This window comes from Lampris incognitus, chromosome 2, assembly GCF_029633865.1.
Source record: "Lampris incognitus isolate fLamInc1 chromosome 2, fLamInc1.hap2, whole genome shotgun sequence".
Taxonomy (NCBI): domain Eukaryota; kingdom Metazoa; phylum Chordata; class Actinopteri; order Lampriformes; family Lampridae; genus Lampris; species Lampris incognitus.
This window is the reverse complement of record NC_079212.1, coordinates 23,460,124-23,480,507: the sequence shown is the minus strand read 5'-3', so window position 1 is coordinate 23,480,507 and position 20,384 is coordinate 23,460,124. Positions and strand designations below refer to the sequence as shown.

Sequence of the window (20,384 nt, the reverse complement as noted above, 5' to 3'; positions counted from 1 at the left end):
CTAGGCAGGTAAAAAGGCCTCCACTGAATCATAAGAAGCTCGAGCTCAGCAGAGCAATGCCTTTTAACAACCTTTATATTGTTGCACCAAGAGTTATTGACATAAATACTCAAACCTCCAGGAATCTTGTCAGAGTCCGCTGTCCTGTCAGTATGCAAGGCTGTGCGGCCCGCTAGCTCGACTGCCGAGTCGGCTATGTTGTTGTTGAGCCAATTCTCCGTAAACATCAGCATAAAGCAGTTCTCCAGCCTTTTCTGAGAGGATAGCCTGAGTCTTATCACGTCCATTTTGTTATGCTAATGATCGGACATTAGCCATGAAGATGCTGGGGAGGAAAACTTTGAAGGGAGCGCTATGTAGCTTAGCATGTAGCCCACCTAGTTTCCCCCTCTTCTGTTTACGTTGCCGACGGGGGCAGCATTTCCACTGTGAGACCGGTGAGCGGATAATATCGATTGGGAAATTGTCCGTGATGGTAGAGGGAAGTGAGTAATCCGTTCTGAGGTTTAAAAGTTCCTGACGGCTGTAGACGAGCACATGACCTACACTTGTAAATAAACTTAAAACATAAGTTTGCAAAACATAATGCAGCGAATTCGGGGGGGGGGTCCAGCTGCTGGGAACAGCCGGGACGTGAACCCATATCTCCTGCACCGCAGGTGACAACGTTAACCAGTCGACTAAAGGGTCCGACCCGTTAGTCAAGGGCTAACATTTCTACTTATCTGTGCACGTTACACTACCCCCCCTCTAGCTCCCTCACTCCTCTGGGCGCACACGCCTCCGATGACCTCACGGTCTCACCATCCTATTTCTGACACCAATGCAGAGAATTCGGGGGGTCAGCTACCGGGAACCGCCGCAGCTGGGACGTGAACCTGTATCTCCTTCACTGCGGGCGACAATGTTAACCAGTCGACTAAAGGGTCTGACCCGTTAGCCAAGGGCTAGCGAGTCTACTTATCCGTGCACGTTACACTACCCCACTCTTTCGGGAAGCGCATCCTCGTGCTTCAGCATATCAGCTCCTTTACGCCTCTGGGCGCACGCGCTTCCGATGACCTCACAGTCTCACCATCCCACTTCTGACACCAGTGCAGCGAATTCCGGGGGGTTAACTGCCTGAAACCGCCACAGCCAGGACTCGAACTTGTGTATTCCGCACCGCAGGCGACAACGTTAACCAGTTGACTAAAGGGTCTGACCCATTAGCCAAGGGCTAGTCTATTTATCCGTGCACATTACAATAACATATAAATAACAAGGAAAACATAGCACTGAACAGGTAGCCGCTGTGTCCAGTGCGCCGCCGTCTTGAAAGTTCACAGAATGGAGAGATATTTGACTGGGACGAAAAGAAAGACAGGCGATGCGTCCGAGACAAACAAGACAAACTGTTTAGCTGACGGTAATCAACCAAAAACCAAGTTAAGAAAATATGACGAAGCCCATCTTGCTCTTGGGTTCACATTGATTGTGGTGGGATATGAGAAGAGACCAGTGTGTATTTTATGTCTGAAAACTCTGGCAGCTGCTAGAATGAGACCAAACAAATTAAGAAAACACTTAGAGATATTACACCCGTCACGTCAATAAGCCACTCGACTTCTTTCAGTGAAAACTTGGTGCATACAGTCGGCAGGAACCTTGTTTTTTAAAAGCCGCATAAGTGAACAAAGCACTAATGGCATCATACAAAGTCACATACTGAATTGCCCAGTGCAAGAAACCACACACAATAGCAGTGGAGCTCATACTTCCCGTGGCTTTAGATATGGTGTCAGCTATGTTTGATGAGACAAGCACCACAAAATTGAAGGCTGTCCCTCTGTCCAGTGATACAGTTTCAAGACTTATATGCAACATTTCAAATGATCTTGAAGAACAACTCATTGAAAAACTGAAACACAAACATTTTGTCTTACAAGTCAACGAGGCTACTGGCAGCAAGAAAGACTGCTTGTTTATTGCTTATGCTTGCGTTGTCACATCAGAGTCACTTTGTGAGGACTTGCTGCTTTGCAAGTATGTCCCAAGTAGAGTAACAGCTGATGAGTTCTTTAGGCTTCTTGACTGTTACCTGACAGAACATGGGCTGAAATGGGAGAAGTGTGCGGGCGTTTGCACGGATGGTGCACAGACCATGGCAGGGAAAACGAAGAGATTTTAGGCACTAATCAAGAGGGTCTCGCCAAATGCGCAATGGATGCACTGTGTCATACACAGAGAAGCGCTAGCATCAAGACAGATTAGCCCTGACCTAAACAAGGTTTTGACTGATGTTGTTAGCCTGGTCAATTTCATCCAAACAAGACCCCTGAGAGCGCGGCTGTTCTCTGCACTTTGTGAGGAGATGGGAGGTGAACATTCAGCTGTGTTGTTTCACAGCGAGGCTAGGTGGCTGTTGTGAGGTAAAGTGTTGTCTTGAGTCTTTGAGCTCAGAGTGGAAATTTGGGTGTTTCGGGTGGAGGAGCGTATTCATGAAGTTGCAAACAAGTTTAGTGATGAACAATTTCTAATGAAACTGGCCTATCTGAGCAATATATTTGGAAAGCTGAATGAATTAAATCTTCAGCTTCAAGGCAGAGACAAGCTCATTCCTCACCTGGCAGACAAGATCAGTGCATTCACTCGAAAGCTTGAGATGTGGGGCAGGCGACTTGATCAAGGAAATACTGATCTCTATGAGAATCTGAGTGAATTTGTTGAAACCAGTGATTCTGGAGCCACCACAGTGATTTCCTGTCTTATGGACCACATCTCTTTCCTGGGGGGATTCTTTCAAAATACTTCCCAAACAACAGTGCTCAGTATGACTGGGTGACAGATCCATTCAATGCAGCAGCACCTGCTGATTTCAGCTCTGCTGAAGAGGACCAGTTCATCGAGATGATATCTGACCACCCTGAGGCTGAGCTTTACAGCTCAGACACAGGGAATTCTGGCTTGGTGTGGACAGAGGGCTGTGGGCATTCTGGTTCCCTTTGCCACATCCTATCTCTGGATGGGCTTTTCTACTGTTGCCTCACTTAAAACAAAGTACAGATCTAAGCTCAACATTATACATGACTTATGGGCTCATTGCAGCCACTAATGCAGTGATAAGACTCGAGCGCTCACAAATTGACTTGCTCATCGTTTGCCCCAAATATCTGCATTTGTTCTTTTTTTTTGCACAGATTTAACTTTATTGTTATTGTTATAGCAAATTGATTTTTAAATTTTCTCTGTTTTTGAAAAAGTACACAGACTGATGGAGCAATCTAGTGACAAATGTCACAGAAAGAGGTTCGATAAAGTTGAAGTGGAACTTGGATTTGTTATTTGCACAACAGAAATTACTGAAAGAAAAGTGAAAAGGAATCTTCATGATCTTAATGTTATTTAAATAGATTTAAACTTGGCCCATTTTGTCACCATTTTGTTGGGGTGGGGGGCATGAAAAATTTTCTTTCTCCAAAGGGGGGCATGACAAAAAGTTTGAGAACCACTGGTTTATACCAATATTTTGATTATTGTGTACACATGGATATTGGTAATAGGATTACTCCAATAGCCATGTTTTACACGACTCTTTGCATAATCGCTGTATGCTCCGCAGTAATGACGCCTTGACTGTTTCCCTTGATCTCTCTGTCCTTTTAGACTGTGCAATGAATTTCTTCCACTTTAATCTTCATGCTGTCTTATTTTTGGTGTTACTACAACAATAGCTGGCAACAACTGATAGTAGACAACATTGTCATCAGCTGGTGTTTTTGTACAGGGTGCTGGATAAGTGCAGAGACTTGTTCGGTACCATGGCAGTCATGGATGTCTTAAACACTGGATAATGGGTTGAAAATGGTGGCCTATTAATTCCAATAATAGCTACTCACCCAGAGCAAATGGTTGGTATGCATCATGGTAGCTGTGTTTGTTGTCATCAGGGATGTGCGACTTCCCTCTGACACATGCAGTAAAAAAAAAAAAAACCCAAAGAAGCCAGAGTAAGATGGTCACATGCTTCAAAAGATTAAAGATTGGGCAAAAGTCCAGTGATCTTATCAAGTTTTGAACATGACGATAAAGACCATGCTGATTTTGGAAATCAGATTAAGGCGGTCACATGACCATTTCAGTAATTGCAGTATTATGATCAAGGTAAGACTGGTGTATTAGTGTGCATGTAAATGCACCCATTGTTTTGAAAGAGTATATCAAACTGGATACAAATTATCAGCGATCAATTCAGTGAATGAATCGATGAATCCATATGTCTTTATAAATCAAGAACCTTAAGTTAGGCATGGCTTGATGAGCAACCCCCCCCCCCCCCCCCCCCGAGGAATCTGAGGAATCTATGCCTCAGAGTTTCACTGGGGTGATTACCTGGTTGGCATCCAGATTGACCATCCATTGAGGTAGGTCAAGAAATTTGTCTTCATCTGCTCCTCAAGTTTGAGCTGGATTTAGAAACAACAATATTCACAATTGTTTATTTTAAAAGTGAACATTTCGTTTGATTTAATCTTCATTTATTGAATAACAAGGCACCACTTACCTTCAACTAACTTAACTCCATCTAAAGAGCTGAATGTAAATCTGCTTCATTCCCTGAACCTATGTCTCATGTCCTGCTGGTATTTCCATGACAACAAAAAGAACATAGAAAAAATATGAAATGGCTCTGTAGAGCTATTTTAAAAGGATTTTTGAGATTCAGGGAAATGTTTTCTTACCAGCCAAATCAGGAAGTTGTTCTGCTGCAGTACCTTGAGCCTTCAGGTTTGTATCTTTAATGAAAAAAAAAAAACACTTGGTGATCTGCCGGCAGACCTTGTGCCACCAGGGTTGGGCTATAATGAAATAAAAGTAATGGCATTGTGTATTCATAATACATAAACAAAGTATCTGTATTCAGCCTGCATTATGTTTAGAAACACTAGTATTCAGATTTACAGTTACTTTGTAAATCTTGAGGTCAAGCGTGAGCTCAGGTGAAAATTGAAAACCAAATGGAAGAAAATTGTCTTTGAAATGGTAGGCTAAGGCTGCAGTCTGCAAATCAGCAATGATTAAACACAAGGAAAACATCTAATTTGTCGCAACTGATTTACTCTATAATTGTAGTTCATATAGCGCATTCATATGCATGTGTTTCTGCACGCAGCTCCAATGTATACATTTGCATGTCTCCATCAGCCTGTTTTCCATACATGCAACATTATGATAATTGTAATATCAAGGTGAAGTCAACTGAAAAGCCTCCAAGGTGAACCCTATATACCCTGGTGCTGACCCCTACTCCTAATTAAAATTAATCAACAAACCTTTAAAACCTTATAAACTATTTTCAAGTCAGCGCGTGCACATTGTCTCCTGCATGCTCCACGTGTCTGCAGCATGCAGAAATAGCTGACAGATGGTCACCATACATATTTAGGTAATTGCATGGAGATACCAGCAACACCAAGAAATAAGCAAGAATGTGACATAAATAGTATTAATCATACAATACAACTGTTTCATATGTGGCTTTTGAAAATACATTCTAAATGTATTCTGAATAAGTTACTCTTTTTGAATATTGTTACTGAATACATTACTGATTATATTTAGGACAGTATAGTCAGTATTCAGGCACTAAATAATTCTTCAAAGTAGTCTGGCCAACCCTAATCACCACAATGGCTCATCTGGAGAGACAATACATCACATTAGCCTACTTCAAATGACCAAAATGGGTTTCTTAGATTTTTGTCTGCGTATTGAAGCAGCTGGTGATTTTAGAGTAGCTGCACGACCACAAGTCCAAGGATATTAGGTTACTTACCATATCATATTCATCCCACCAAGAGTTGACGTGTATTCCCAGGAACATTGCTGCCATTACGCAGCCAAGGGACCACATATCGATTGCCTCCCAAAGTGGGAGGTCCAAGAAAACTTCTGGAGCTCTATGGGTGGGGACACAAGAGTAAAGCAGTACAAAATATTACCAAGGACCAGGAAAACAAAATCAGACATGGAACCAAAACAGCACACGGGAACACACTTATCAGTAATACATTTCTTCACCAGCTGAGAATGTTAAAATTTTGCATATATCGCAGTAAGTATGGAAGAATTACACAATTGTAGGTACTTATTTACAGCAGAACCACAAGCACACATCAAGACTCAAAATAACTCACCTATAGCCAAGAGGCAGAAGTATGCCACTGTCTTTAACCCCAGAGGCTGTAACAACCAGGCCAAAATTGAAAAGTTTTACTCTTGGTTAATAATAATAATAATAATATTTGTGGCCGCCTTTCAGAGCACTCAAGGACACCTTACAGAACACAGTTAAAAACAAAAAACAAAACAAGCAGCACTTTATCAGACAGCATAAAATCAAAACAAAGCAGGGTAGACAATAAAAAGTTAATACAACAGATAAGTATAAAATGATCCTCTGCACAAACTCAATGAAGCGTGGATCAGACTGAATATGCCAGTTTGAAAAGGTATGTTTTGAGATGGGATTTGAAGGTTGAAAGAGAGTCAATGTTGCGATTGTCTTGGAGAGAGTTCCATAGGCAGGGAGCAGAATGACTGAAGGCACTAGAGTCTAGACCCTATGGTAGTCAAGCGGGCCAATGATGTAGTGAGTTGGACAGCAGAAGAGGATCTGAGAGTGCGGGAGCACGTGTGGATATGAAAGAGTTCAGAAAGATATGAAGGAGCTAGGTTATTAAGGGCCTTAAAGGTGAGAAGCAGGATCTTGGAAGTCAATACGGTATTTAACAGGGAGCCAATGGAGTTGCTGAAGAACAGGAGTGATATGATCTATGGAAGGAGTTGTAATGATACGGGCAGCTGAATTCTGGACCAGTTGAAGTTTATGAAGACACTTGAGGGGAAGACCAAAGAGGATAGAATTAGGGATCGACCCGATTGTTGGTCTGGCCAATTATCGGCTTAGACATTTGTCATTTTTTCATATCATCGTTATCGGCATATTTTTATCGGCAAGCCGATTAAAAAGAAGTCTGCTGCCCAACATGCATGCTTCCGACACAGCCTCCACTCTCCTGAAGCACAGCACGACACTCACTCCAGCAACACAAACACAGAAGAGAAGCATCGAGGAGTCAGACCACTTTTCTAAGGTATGAGGAGCATGCCAGATACCATAAAACCCACTCGGTTGGTAGAAAAGCATGCCATAACGTTAGTAACAAAACTCACTCCATAACATTAATTTCTCCGTCTCTGTTCCCCTCTCAGACACACACCAAAGAGATAATGTCTGTCTGACATGAAATCGACAACAGGTTGTCAATTCAAACAGAGAACACACTTTCCACTGCTATGCTTAACCTTCAAATGTAACTAGGCTAAAAAAAAAAAAGCTAGTGTGTGATATTTTAGTTACATACAGAGTGTTAATGTCGGTGTTATGCGTGAATGCGCTATAAGAGTGGCGGTCAATAAATGTGGTATCATGTACAACATATTTTCTTGTCATATATAACACTGTTAATCCCAGACAACGAGGTTGGGTGGTAACGTGTTGCTATGAGAGCGGCGGTCATTAATCGTGGTATCATGCACAACATATTTTGATGTCATATATGTGACAGCACTTTAGATTTAATCTGAGATCGACTTGTTTTGGGTGAATGGTTCATAACTTGATTGGTAATGCCTAGGATTGCCACAGAGGGGAGCATGTGCTGACTTTTCCTCATTCAATACAATGAACCGAAAGAAAGCAACATGTCCGTCTCTTTGTCTTCATTTTCCCTTTATAAGGTAATCATCCTAGCTATGGCACCATTCTTGTTAATGTATCAAGTAAGCAATGGTTATACTTTATAAGTTCGGTGATGTGCATGAAATATGTCTTCTAGTTTAGAAATTACTGTACAGTAATACATGAATCATTAGCCGAATTCCATGTGTTTTTGTTTAGCATGTCTTACTGCATCGTTTAACACATGCATCATTAGCCAAATTACATGTGTTTTTATGCAAGCTACTAGAGAGCTCATGCTCGCCACGCAGTGTGGGGTAGCATAGAGCGGTAGCATGCTGCTGGTTTAATTGTTTTCTTTTATGAATGTGGAGTCTAATAGTTTAAAGTTGTTTTTTTTGTCTTCGATTTAGTTGTATGTAATTTCATTATTTCTTTAAATTTGTTCTAAAGAATTCTACTCAGATTGTTAGATTGTTGTCAGATAGTGCCTTGAACATCATGCACTACATTTTTATCTTTTTCAAATATTTTCTATTAAACTTATGTTCATTTAAAGGCAGCCTTGTGTTGAGGTTTGTGTTGCTGTGAATTTTGGCACAAAATTTTGTACATTTTCCGTGACTGAATATCGGCCCCAAATATCGGCTATTGGCCATCATTATGTACCGATAATCGATAACAGTATCAGCCCTGAAAAAAAAACCCAAACGTATCAGTCGACCCCTAGATAGAATTGCAGTTGTTAATATGGGATGTAACCAGGGTGTGAATGAGTATGGCGGCACTGTTAGGTGTAAGTGACAGGCGAAGATGTTTAATATTGCATAGGTGGAAGTACGCAGGCTGAGTAACATTGTTGATGTGAGCTTCAAAAGATAATATGCTGTTCAAGATGACACCCAGCATTATGTTCGGGTTTGGGATGAATATTGTCCCAATATTCTAAAGATCTTTGAAAGTGGTTAGTAGTAGAGACTAATATGTAGACACTAATAGCTACTGTTTCAAATACCAGATGGCTGTAATGGACAAAGCTGTCATAGCAACACACAATGGTGCTTGTCTAGGTCTAGGCTCCTGACCCCTTTCAGCATGGCCACCTGTACATACACAAGAAGTTTGAGCGTTTAATCGAAAGAACTTTTATCAACTGTAAATACTTGTATTGACTATTCACACATTCTTATAAGGAAAAAAATGTTGGCAACAAACACAGGCTACCAACATTTTTGTGAGCATGATCATTTTTAAGACTAAAAACTTAACCACTTTTTTGGCCTCTAGAGCATAATTGTGCCTCTTTTTTTTAGGATTTTCACAGTTAGTGTCCTTTGTGTCTAGTTTAGGACACCAGGTTACCTTTCCAAAGCAGCCCTCTCCGAAATGGACTGCACCAAGTAGTTACAAGAAATGTTGGCCAGCACTTCATACTCAACTACATGGCAGTCTTAGACATGCACAGGGAGGATAGGGTCAGTCAAGAGGCTAGCGGGAGATTTCCACTGTTGAGGACCACATTTTTTTGGAACTCAAGCGTCTGCATGTTATGCCATTTCGCTCTTTCAACGCCAAAGGTAAAATGAATGGTTTCCAACCGAATAAGCTCTGATCATGGCTGGATTAACCTGCTAGGGGTCCCTGGGGCAAAAATGTACTATGGGCACTACCAGCCCAACCAATTTTCCACTCTCTGTACATTGTGAATGTACCCTGTCCCTATTAAGTACCCACATAGTACAGTGCACACACCAGAGTACACATGGCAGGGAAATGCTGCCAAAAAGACATGAGAGAAAATAGTGGCACCAGTCAGGCGCATTTACAGGATTTTGCAGAAATTATAGAGGGCCTGTCCCATTACCTGCCCTTCATTCGCACTTGAATGTTTGGGCATCAGAACATCACCAACATGGTGGTTTATGGGTTGTACATTTAGCCAAATACTGCTCCACCCCGGTCTTGGCCTAAGAGCAGATAAAGTGAACATCAAGCATTTTGTGCTTTGACTTATTAGAACTGAGAACTGCGCACTCACTCCTCTTTAAATGCTTAAAGGTATGTTGACAAGTATCGACCAATCAAAGAAAAAGGGGGTCTGTACTCAGGTTTGCAAGTAAAAAAATACATGTTCAGACCTCTTTGAATTGCAACCCTGAGTTCAGACCCCCTTTCTTTGGCTTATTTGGAAACGGGACACACTTGTGCACTTATACTGCGCGCATGAATGTGCACGCCGTGTCCAAGACACTGCGCATTTACTCCTGTTGAAATACTTAAATGGTGTGTTAACCAGAGTTGACAAATCAAAGAAAAAGAGGGTCCACACTAAATCATGCCTTTTTACTTGTGAACTTGAGAGCAAACTTTTTTTTTGTGGGCTCATTGGAGAAACGGGGCACAGTTGTGCACTTACACTAAGTGCATGAATGTGCACGCAAAGTGCCCAAGCATTAAAGTGCTGATGAAGTGTGGATAATGGGACAGGCTCAAAGGTATTCAGTAAAGGTTGGAGTAAATGGGGCACACGTCTGAAGAGAACTTGTGGTAGCCTGTCAATAAATATATGACAGAAGGTGATCTGACACACAAATCCCAGCATACCCCATCATATGTCTAACTTTGGGTGGGATGGCTGGCGGTCACAGGGTACAAGGGGCCCCAACTGTACACACAAAAGAGCAAGTTGAAGCAAAGTTATCATAACTTGTTTGTGTGATATCTTAAGCCTTTTCTGCGGTAAGACTCAGGTGAGGACATGCCCAAATTATATGCTGTCTAGGGCCCCAGAAACCAGCCAGTAGCCGTATGCTGGAATATGACTTAGCCCCATGTTTGCCATTTCAAATTGGTTGAGGAAAATGAACCAAGTAAGCACAATATCAACTGAAATGAGAGAGCCTTTAAGAGTAGATTCGGAAAAAGGGCCTCTCTACACAACAGGACCTTGAGACCACATAATAATGCAGAGCTCCCCTTAAAGAGAAGCAATGACAATTTTCAACTTATTACACACACACACACACACACACACACACACACACAACCCCTAATCAGAAAAAGTCGGGACGGCATGTTAAATTAAAATTAAAATTAAAACTGAAAAGTGATTTGTAAATTAGATGTGATCTATATTACATTGAAAACAATACAGCAGCACATTATTTGATCTTTTGCCTCATGAATTTTATTGTTTTTTTCAAAATAAAGACTTATTTCAATTTTGATTCTTGCAACATATTTCAAAAAAAGTTAGGACAGTAAAGTATTTACCATTTTGTAATGTTTCCATTCCTTTTCACAACACATAAAAGACGTTTAGGGAGGAACAGCCGGGTGGCGTAGTGGTCTAGTCCGTTGCCTACCAACACAGGGATCGCTGGTTCAAATACCCGTGCTACCTCCAGCTTGGTTGGGCATCCCTACGGACACAATTGGCCGTGTCTGCGGGTGGGAAGCCGGATGCAAGTATGTGTCCTGGTTGCTGCACTAGCGCGTCCTCTGGTCGGTCGAAGCGCCTGTTCGGGGGGAGGGGGAACTGGGGGGAATAGCATGATCCTTCCACGCGCTATGTCCCCCTGGTGAAACTCCTCACTGTCAGGAGAAAAGAAGCAGTTGGTGACTCCACATGTATTGGAGGAGGCATGTGGTAGTCTGCAGCCCTCCCCAGATTGGCAGAGGGGGTGGAGCAGCGACCAGAACGGCTCGGAAGAGTGGGGTAATTGGCCAAGTACAATTGGGGAGAAAAAAAAAAGACGTTTAGGGACTGAGGACACCAAGTGATTAAGTGTATCAGGTTTAAATTGTTCCGTTCTTGCAAACAAGTCTTAAAGTGTTCAACAGTACTGGGTCTTCGTTGTTGCATTGTGCGTTTCAAAATGTGCCACACATTCTCTACTGGGGACAGGTTGGGACTGCAGGCAGGCCAGTCCAGCACTGCACCCTCTTCTTCCGCAGCCATGTCTTTGTAATGTGTGCTGAATGTGTTTCTTTATTGTCTTGTTGAAATGTGCATGGGCGTCCCTGGGAAAAATCTCATCTTGAAAGCAGCAGATGTTTTGCCAAAATCTCTATGTACTTTTCAGAATTAATGCTGCCATCACAGAATTGTAAGTTACCTTTGCCAAGGGCACTAACACAACCCCATACCATGATAGACCCTGGCTTTTGGGCTTGTTGCTATAAACCGTCTGGATGGTCCTTTTCTTCTGTAGTCTAGGGCTCATGGCATCCATTTCTTCCAAAAAAAGACCTGAAATACTGATTTGTCTGACCACAATACACATTTCCGCTATGTGATTTGTCCATCCCAGATGCCTCTTAGACCAGAGAAGTTGGCGACGCTTCTGGACACGGTTAACATAGGGCTTCCTTTTGGCATAGTAAAGTTTTAACAAGCATTTGTTGATATAACTATGTATTGTCGTGCTTGACACAGTTTTGCCAAAGTAATCCTGAGCCCATGTGGTTATATCGCTTATAGATGAATGATGGTTCTTGATGCAGCGCCGTCTGAGGGATCAGAGAGCACGGTTATTCAGCTTAACCCTTGCCCTTTATGCACTGACATTCCTCCAGATTCCTTGAATCTTTCAATTATGTTATGCACCGTATAGGGGTGAAATATCCAAATCCCTTCCTATCTTTCTTTGAGGAGCATTGTTTTTAAACATTTCAATAATTTTCTCACGCATTTGTTGGAAAACTGGCCGTCCGCAAAGCATCTTTGCGCCTAAAGGACTAGGCCTTTCCTGGATGCTGCTTTTGCGCCAAATCATAATTACAATCACCTGTTGACATCACCTGTTTCAAATCACATCATTATTTAATTATTTTACCTCATTACTAGCTCTAAATTGCCCCCGTCCCAACTTTTTTTGGGAATGTGTTGCAGGCCTGAATGGCGGGAATAGCAGGAATTATAAATGAAATGAAGTTGACCAGATAAAACATGAAATATCTTGTGTTCATACTGTCTGCAATGAAATACAAGTCAAAGTACATTTAGAAATCACTGCTTTTCTTTTTTTGCATTTTCCGAGTTTGTGTGAGTGTGTGTGTGTATGTATGTATATATATACATATATATATATAATATTGCATATTGTTATGTATATTGCTTTGCATAAGAAAATGCAAATAAAAACACTACATATAGTTGGATGATGTATCGTTGTTCTTTGAGTGTTCTGATACAACAGTATGCATGTCTGGTGGACACTTTTCCCCACAATTGTGGCGGCGTATCAGACACACCAGGGCAGTGATTCAGGAGTGATTCAGGAGCAGCTGATCAGCAAACAGAAGGTTGCTCATTCGATCCCGGCTCCTTCTCACCTTGAGTTGAAGTGTCCTTTAGCAGGCTACCCCTAACTGCTCCTGATGAGCAGGTTGGATGCTTTGCATGGCAGCCTCTGCCACTGGTACATGTGTATCATGTGAATTTGTCAATCTCAGTTATATTAACTATAAAGTGTCCTGTTGAGTAGAAAAGTGTTATATAAACACAGTCCATTAACAAAGAAGACTGCTCAGTATTATGGCTGGTTATCCCTATACATGTAGAGATATTAACAGTCGTGGTGGTTTACCTTGAAGGCCTGTATCATTTCAGCTGGTGTTGTGCTTAAATGGTGCATATTCTCAAATAAATTCACATTTAATCAAATTATCAGAAAGCAATTGATCATTGGGCCATATTCTGCAATAGAAACATGCGCATGCAAATGTACTATCCATATAATTTTTCAAAACATCTGCCAAGGCCATTTAAAAGACTAAAGTGTTCCATTTAAAAGAGTAAAGTGTTAAGTGTGTAAAGTATAAAAATTGAATGGTAAACTTTTTTCAAACTGAAAATACAAAATGGTGGGCGTCCAGGTAGCGTAGCGGTCTATGCCGTTGCCTACCAACACGGGGATTGCCGGTTCGAATCTCTGTGTTACCTCCGGCTTGGTCGGGCGTTCCTACAGACACAATTGGCCATGTCTGCGGGTGGGAAGCCGGATGTGGTTGTGTGTCCTGGTCACTGCTCTAGCGCCTCCTCTGGTCGGTCAGGGCGCCTGTTCAGGAGGGAGGGGGAACTGGCAGGAATAGTGTGATCCTCCCACATGCTATGTCCCCCTGGCGAAACTCCACACTGTCAGGTGAAAAGAAGTGACTGGCACATGTATCGGAGGAAGCATGTGGTAGGTAGTTTGCAGCCCTTCCCAGTTCAGCAGAGGGGGTGGAGCAGAGACCGGGACGGCTGAGAAAATAGGGTAATTGGCCAAATACAATTGGGTAGAAAAAGGGGAAGAAAAAAAAAAAACCCAACAACCCAAAATGGCATATTTCGCACCAGAAGTGCACCCCCTAATGCACGCATGCAAGTGCACACAAGCTTGTACAAAAAAACAAACAAAAACCTACTGAATTCGTAAACTCCAAAATAGGTCTGTAGAGAAAGAGGGGTTTTGTGAAACACTCCACCGCTACTATCTGTTTCTACTATCCTTAAATAAACAGCCAGGTCAAATGTTGATTATATTTACTTTTCATGTGCAGATTCCATTTGAAATGGCTTCACCAAGTACTGTAAGTACTCCAACGTAGTGCAAGTTTCTAAGGCTCCCTTCCTCTCCTCTTGTCACCGCATAGCCTGACCCACAGCAGACAAATGACATAATGATCTGTATTTTTTTGTGGTTGCATGGCTCTCGGAGAAATATTTCCACTGCTCAAAGCAGATATTGGTTTTGTTTTCTATGGAAATTGCAGGGGTCAGGGTCATTTCTATGGTGTGCTTGATATATGGCACTGGCTGCACCAGCCTGAACGTTTTTTAGAGGCTTGACCCAACCTAGCTAGAGGGAGAGGGATGACCATTAACCATAACATAACATGTTATTAATATTAACACGATGTGATACTTTTGTTAGTTCATTCTTAATAATATGCAATTTATTTGATATCTTAATCTTTATTCATTTGAAGTTTCCTCATAATGAATTTTCCATGTAAAATATACAACTGCGACCTAAAACCATAATATCTTAAAAACAAAGGATCGTTTTACTTTCATATTTACACATTCCAATGTAAAGACATTTTACAGCTTCAGAAGTTCAAAATTGGTATAAAACTTAGCGGCAGGTGCTGTCAGATTTTGTCAGACCTTGCAGCAATGGCTCAGCCAAAATAAATCAATGCAGGAAACAATGTCTTTAGTCCAATAACTCTTCATGTAAACAAAGGTGTCAATAGGGGGCGCCATACTTAAATTACAGATCAGATCAGCGCTTTAATCAGTTAACTGTTCATCTTGAAGTTGTGAAAATGCTTGAAAAAAATGCCCAGCAAACTAAGGTAGAGCAGAGTAATTAGGAACATAAGAAATGTCCTGAACCATAGCCAAGGGTGGTGAAATGGAGAAAGGCATTGTGAACCACTTGCCAACCGCAAGATCTAGACCTATTTATAACACAAGTCCCTTTTGTTAGTTGTATTTTCCTTAGTGTGGGCTGAGTTTGACAGCATTTATCTTTCTCTGTTGTGTGTTTGAGCTCTTTAAATTAACTTAAGCTTATATTTAACTGAATCTGGTTTAACATACTGCTACACCGGTACCACTCGTATTTTGTTCTGCAAACCCCATCATCCTTCATTCAAGGTGAGAGGTTGAATTGAAACTTTTTGACTGTCCCAACCGCCTCCGAGTTGTTTCCACTTTGATGGATCACCAAGCAACGGGCAATAACACAAAGGGAAAATGAAAATGGCTATGATCTAATTGAGACACGATTTTCCCTTTGAAGTAGATATTAAATTGCTGTTCCCATCAGGTGTGCCCTTCATGTGTCTATATTGTGGAACATGGCAAACCCAGGTGGTGTTACACACAAAGACACACGCATTCACGTGAATACACAGGCTTAAAGCAAAAGTCATTTTGTCCACCCCCAGCTTGTCTGTCATCCCTGCCTTTCAAACTGGGGGCGTATTTTTCTCTGTTACATTCACACACATCCGCACACATACACTCATATGGCATGGAAACACTACTGAGCCCAAGGGCTTTGTGGTTGCCTAGCTGCTCACCTACTCACCCGAACTCACCCATCCTCACCTGTTTGGACATTTATTTTTTTCCTATGACCAAATTAAACCCTCAAGATGATGGTATTAGCTTCATGTACGTGCAAACTTAGGTGGCTGTTCTTGGCTTTGTATGGCACTTAAGTAGTTTCAGAGTAGAATCGTTTGTATTTGTTAGTGCCAGTTTGTCACTGTGCTCAGCACCAAGATGTTTGACCAGCAATGCTAAAACATGCATTGTTTTGTTTATATTTCTGCATTTGTTTTGTTTCATTTTTATGCTTTTTTTTTCTCCCCCCCCCCCCCCCCCCCGAGTAATTGTTGAGAAACACATTAAGTTGCTGTTGTATGATCTTGCTTCGGTTCTTAACTCCCCTTTCCTCCCCCCCTCCCCAGCTCCTGGAGTATGTTGGCAAGGGAAAGAGCATCATGGACGTGGGTTTGGCCCAGGCCTGCCAGCCTCTCACCACCCGCTGCCACTACTTTGAAGTGGAGATAGTCGATGCTGGGGAGAAATGCTACATTGCCCTTGGCCTGGCAAGGAGGGTGAGCTTTCTAGGAAAAGCACTCGGGAGATTGGACTCTGTTACACACCCACCTTCAGCAGGCAAACATGTTTTCTGCATTACTTTTTGTTTTGTTTTTTTTTTCTTCTGGAATACAGACTTGTGTTATATACTTAACAAAGACACAAGATACATATACAATTTTTACAATTGCTAACATGCGCATGCGTTCTTGGCTTGGAGTTTAACATTTAGATGTTTTGAGAAACATCAAACAGTGCTGTAGTACTGAGGAGTATGTTGTATTATGTGTTGTAATAGTGGTTATAGTAATAGTAATAGCAGTGGTTATAATAGTAATAGGAGTCACACAGTCATTACCTTTACCCTTTTCCCATAATCCGGCAGCACTAATGGCCCACTTTGGGGAGATGAAACACCACCAAGAGGAAAAAACAATTAGAGAAATTTTAGCACCTCTCATTTGAGCCCTCATCTGTTTTTCCAAAGAATGCACATGCTGTTCCCATTTCAACATTAGTGCTTCAGCTCTGCAAGCTACTATTACCATAATAACCTCCTTTGAAGAGTGAAACAGAAACCAACTTATAGCTGTTTTAGGACTCAATAAAACTAATAATACACATAAGGAGAAACACAGAGGGACAAGGAGTGAACTTGTCATGATATTTCTAAAATAAACTTACATGGATGTAAAGTATAAAGACCTTGATACTGAGAGGTCTTGGTCCTGAACAGAGCAAGTGCACAGTTGTTTCCAATCCTGGTTAATGAGCACATTTGAAGCATCTTGCAGGATGGGTTTGAATGGTGAGGAGTACCTGCAAATACATGGATTCTTTCAAAAAGCCTGGTTGCTTCCAATTTTTATTTTTATTTATCTTTATCTGATTTTACTCGTGACTTATTTCTTTTTTAAAGACTAAGCTTAGGCTTGCATTATGAATTTGAAATCAGGACCATTAGAGGAGGCAAATGGAGAGGAGGCAGCAGTGTCTCTCCTAGGATCAATAGTACCTCTTTAATCAAAGAAGATTGAATCAGTTCATCTGGATACGTTTGACAGATGTTTCATCACTCAACTAAGTGACATCTTCAGTCATTAGTTGAGCGATGAAACGTATCTGTCAATAAACGTATCCAGGTGAACTGATTCAACCTTCTTTGATTTTCTTACCTGGATTATTGAGCATGCATCAAGACAGTACCCCTTTAATTAGAAAAACTAGAACTCTAAACTTGCAAAGCTCTATTCAAGGGCTCCAGTTGTTTTAAAGAGCAGAGGTATAGAGGTTGAACAAATAACACATTAAGACAAACAACTATATGTACAAAGAGCTTCAGCTAGAATGGAAAAGCGTATTTGCTCAACACACTTGTCCCTCCATTGATAGATTTTTATTCAAGCCGTGTGTCGCTTTTGACCATTAATAAACTCAGTGTTTGTTTTGTTTTCATTGCCTCTTGTAAAGATTGCCATTTAACTTTTATCTATCCAACTGTAGCTGTTTAGTGTTGATGGTAAGACACAATAACAGGTAGTATTATGAGAAGCTTAAAACCCACGAGTTAGCTCTACTCTTTAAGTACACTGTCTTAAGCCTAGTGGGTGGGGTATACAAGAGAACATACACACATAATATGATGACGCTGTGATGATGGCACTTTGTAAACTGCTAGTATTATTGTTAGGGTCGCGGTTTGGGGTTGGACCCAAGTGCAGAAAACAGCAGGCGGAACACAGGCTTTAAATAATAATTCAGTCTTGACGTAAGAAACAAAATCAGGAACCAACTAGAAGAGTGCACTCAGAGTGCAGCTATCCACCAGGCGTATGTCCCTTCTCTGGTGCTCGGACTTAGGTGAAAAACGAGCTGACGAGTTAGCACTCATTGTGGTAAAAAAACAGGTTCTTGAAAAGGTTTTGAATCACCGCAACCACGAGAGGTCCTTGGTCATAACCATAACTGTGCACAAAAATTAGGCTGACGGGCCCAGTAATATGCGAGATTAGCAGCGGACAGATACACACGGACACAAAAACCAGCGTTTTTCCTGCCATTTTAAGACTTTTGCACAGTGCCCAAGTTGATTGAATGGGAAATATGAAAAAAAAAGTTTAATGTGCCGCACTGAAGTTTAAAAAAAATCTACCTAATAACATTTTGCCTGTCAGTCTGTGGATGTGCAGCCTCCTAGGCGGACCCTCACACCAATGCAACCAAGTCTAATATGAACTTGATCTTTACCAAAAGAAAAGGTTTGTTCTGTGACCATTTTGGTCAAACCCCAACCCTTGTCTTCATTTTCATAATATAATAAAGTTGGGTAAACAGTTTACACTTGCACGACTCACATCAGGCAGCAACAAGAAATATGCAATGTTTCCTGTTTTCACTGCAACCTAGAGGAAGTTATTACTTTATTTGCATTTTTTTGGATTATCAAAATTATTTTTAATAACTTGGCCATGTCTCTGCCCGATCTGAGTCAACTGTAAATGGATTCGCGCATGCGCGAGTGTGAACTTTTACAATGTTACAATTTCATTTAGCAGTTGCTCCTATCCAAAGTGACCTATATCTGAGAGTTAGTATAACACAAGCAAAGATCTAGTCAGGAGACAACAATGCCAGTAAGTGCCAAAAAACTAGTCTGATAGGACATAGGTGTCAATAAGAAGTGCAGAAAGACAATGCATAGGGTGCATAGAAGCATTTTTTTTTGTTGGTATTTTTATTAATACCATCAGGTGTGGAGGTGTTTGTGAAAGAGCTGGGTCTTTAGCTTCTTAAAGATGGAAAGGGACTCAGCGGATCGATTGGAGTTTGGTAACTCGTTCCACCATGGGGGAACTACAGAAGAGAAAAGTCTGGCTACTGACTTAGGGCCCTGTTATGGCAAAAGTGCCAGGCACCTTTCATTAGCAGAGCGTAGTGAGCAGGACTGAGTGTAGACCTGAATGAGGGAATTCAGGTAGGTGGGAGCCATTTTAGTTGCTGTTTTGTAAGCAAGCATCAAGGTTTTGACTTTGATGCGGGCAGCAACTAGAAGCCAGTGGAGGGATATGAACAGCGCAGTGACATGCTGTTTTGGGTTGGTTGAAGGCCAGATGCACCGCCGCGTTATGGATGATTTGCAGAGGTTTGAAAGTGCATGCAGGGAGACCTGTCCATAAGGAGTTGCAGTAGTCAATGTGTGATATTACAAGAGCCTGTACCAGAAGTTGTGCTACATGCTCAGACAGGTAGGATCTAATTTTCCTGATGTTGTACAGGGAAAATTGGCATGACCGAGCAGTCGAGGCCACGTGAACCTTAAAGGTTAGTTGGTCATCAATTATGACACCCAGGTTTTGGGCAGACTTTGTGGGCATGAGCTGGGTTGATCTGAGCTGGATGTTGATCTGTTGTTGTAAGGATAGACTGGCAAGGATGACAAGGAGCTCAGTCTTAGATAGGTTAAGCTGAAGATGGTGTTCTTTCATCCATGAAGAGATATCAGCAAGGCATGACAATATCCGTGCCAAGACTGTGAGGTCATCTGGCAGGAATGATAGGAAGAGCTGGGTATCGTCAGCATAGTAATGGTATGAGAAACATGGGAGCAGATGATTGCAGCAAGTGAGGTAGTGTGTATTGAGAAGAAACGGGACCAAGCACTGACCCTTGAGGCACCCCTGTGGTTAAGCTGTGTGGTTTGGACACTTCTCCCCTTCAAGGTACTCTAAAAGATCTCCCTGAAAGGTAGGACATGAAGCAGTGGAGGGCAGATCCTGAGATACCAAACTCAGTGAGTGTGGAGAGGAGGATTGGGTGGTTAACCATGTCAAAGGCAGTGGACAGATCTAGGAGCAATAAAGCTGAGGACTGACCAGCAGCTCTAGCCAAACGCAGTGATTCCGTTACTGACCGGAGTGCAGTCTCGGTAGAGTGTCCCTGCTTGAAGCCAGACTGATTCGGATCGTACAGATTCTCAGAAAGGAATTCAGAGACTTGATTAAAGAACGTGTGCTCAAGTATTTTTGATAGAAAGGGTAGGAGTGAAACCGGTCTGTA

The 20,384-nt window shown here is 41.8% G+C and overlaps 1 protein-coding gene across 1 annotated transcript in view; it reads left to right on the top strand.

Moving 5' to 3' along the window:
* Positions 1-20,384, top strand: part of spryd3 (SPRY domain containing 3) — a 79,819-nt gene that overhangs the window by 36,818 nt on the left and 22,617 nt on the right. Inside the window, exon 7 of the mRNA XM_056274112.1 lies at positions 16,196-16,345. Coding sequence (XP_056130087.1) covers positions 16,196-16,345 — 150 coding nt within the window. The remainder of the gene's footprint in view (positions 1-16,195; positions 16,346-20,384) is intronic.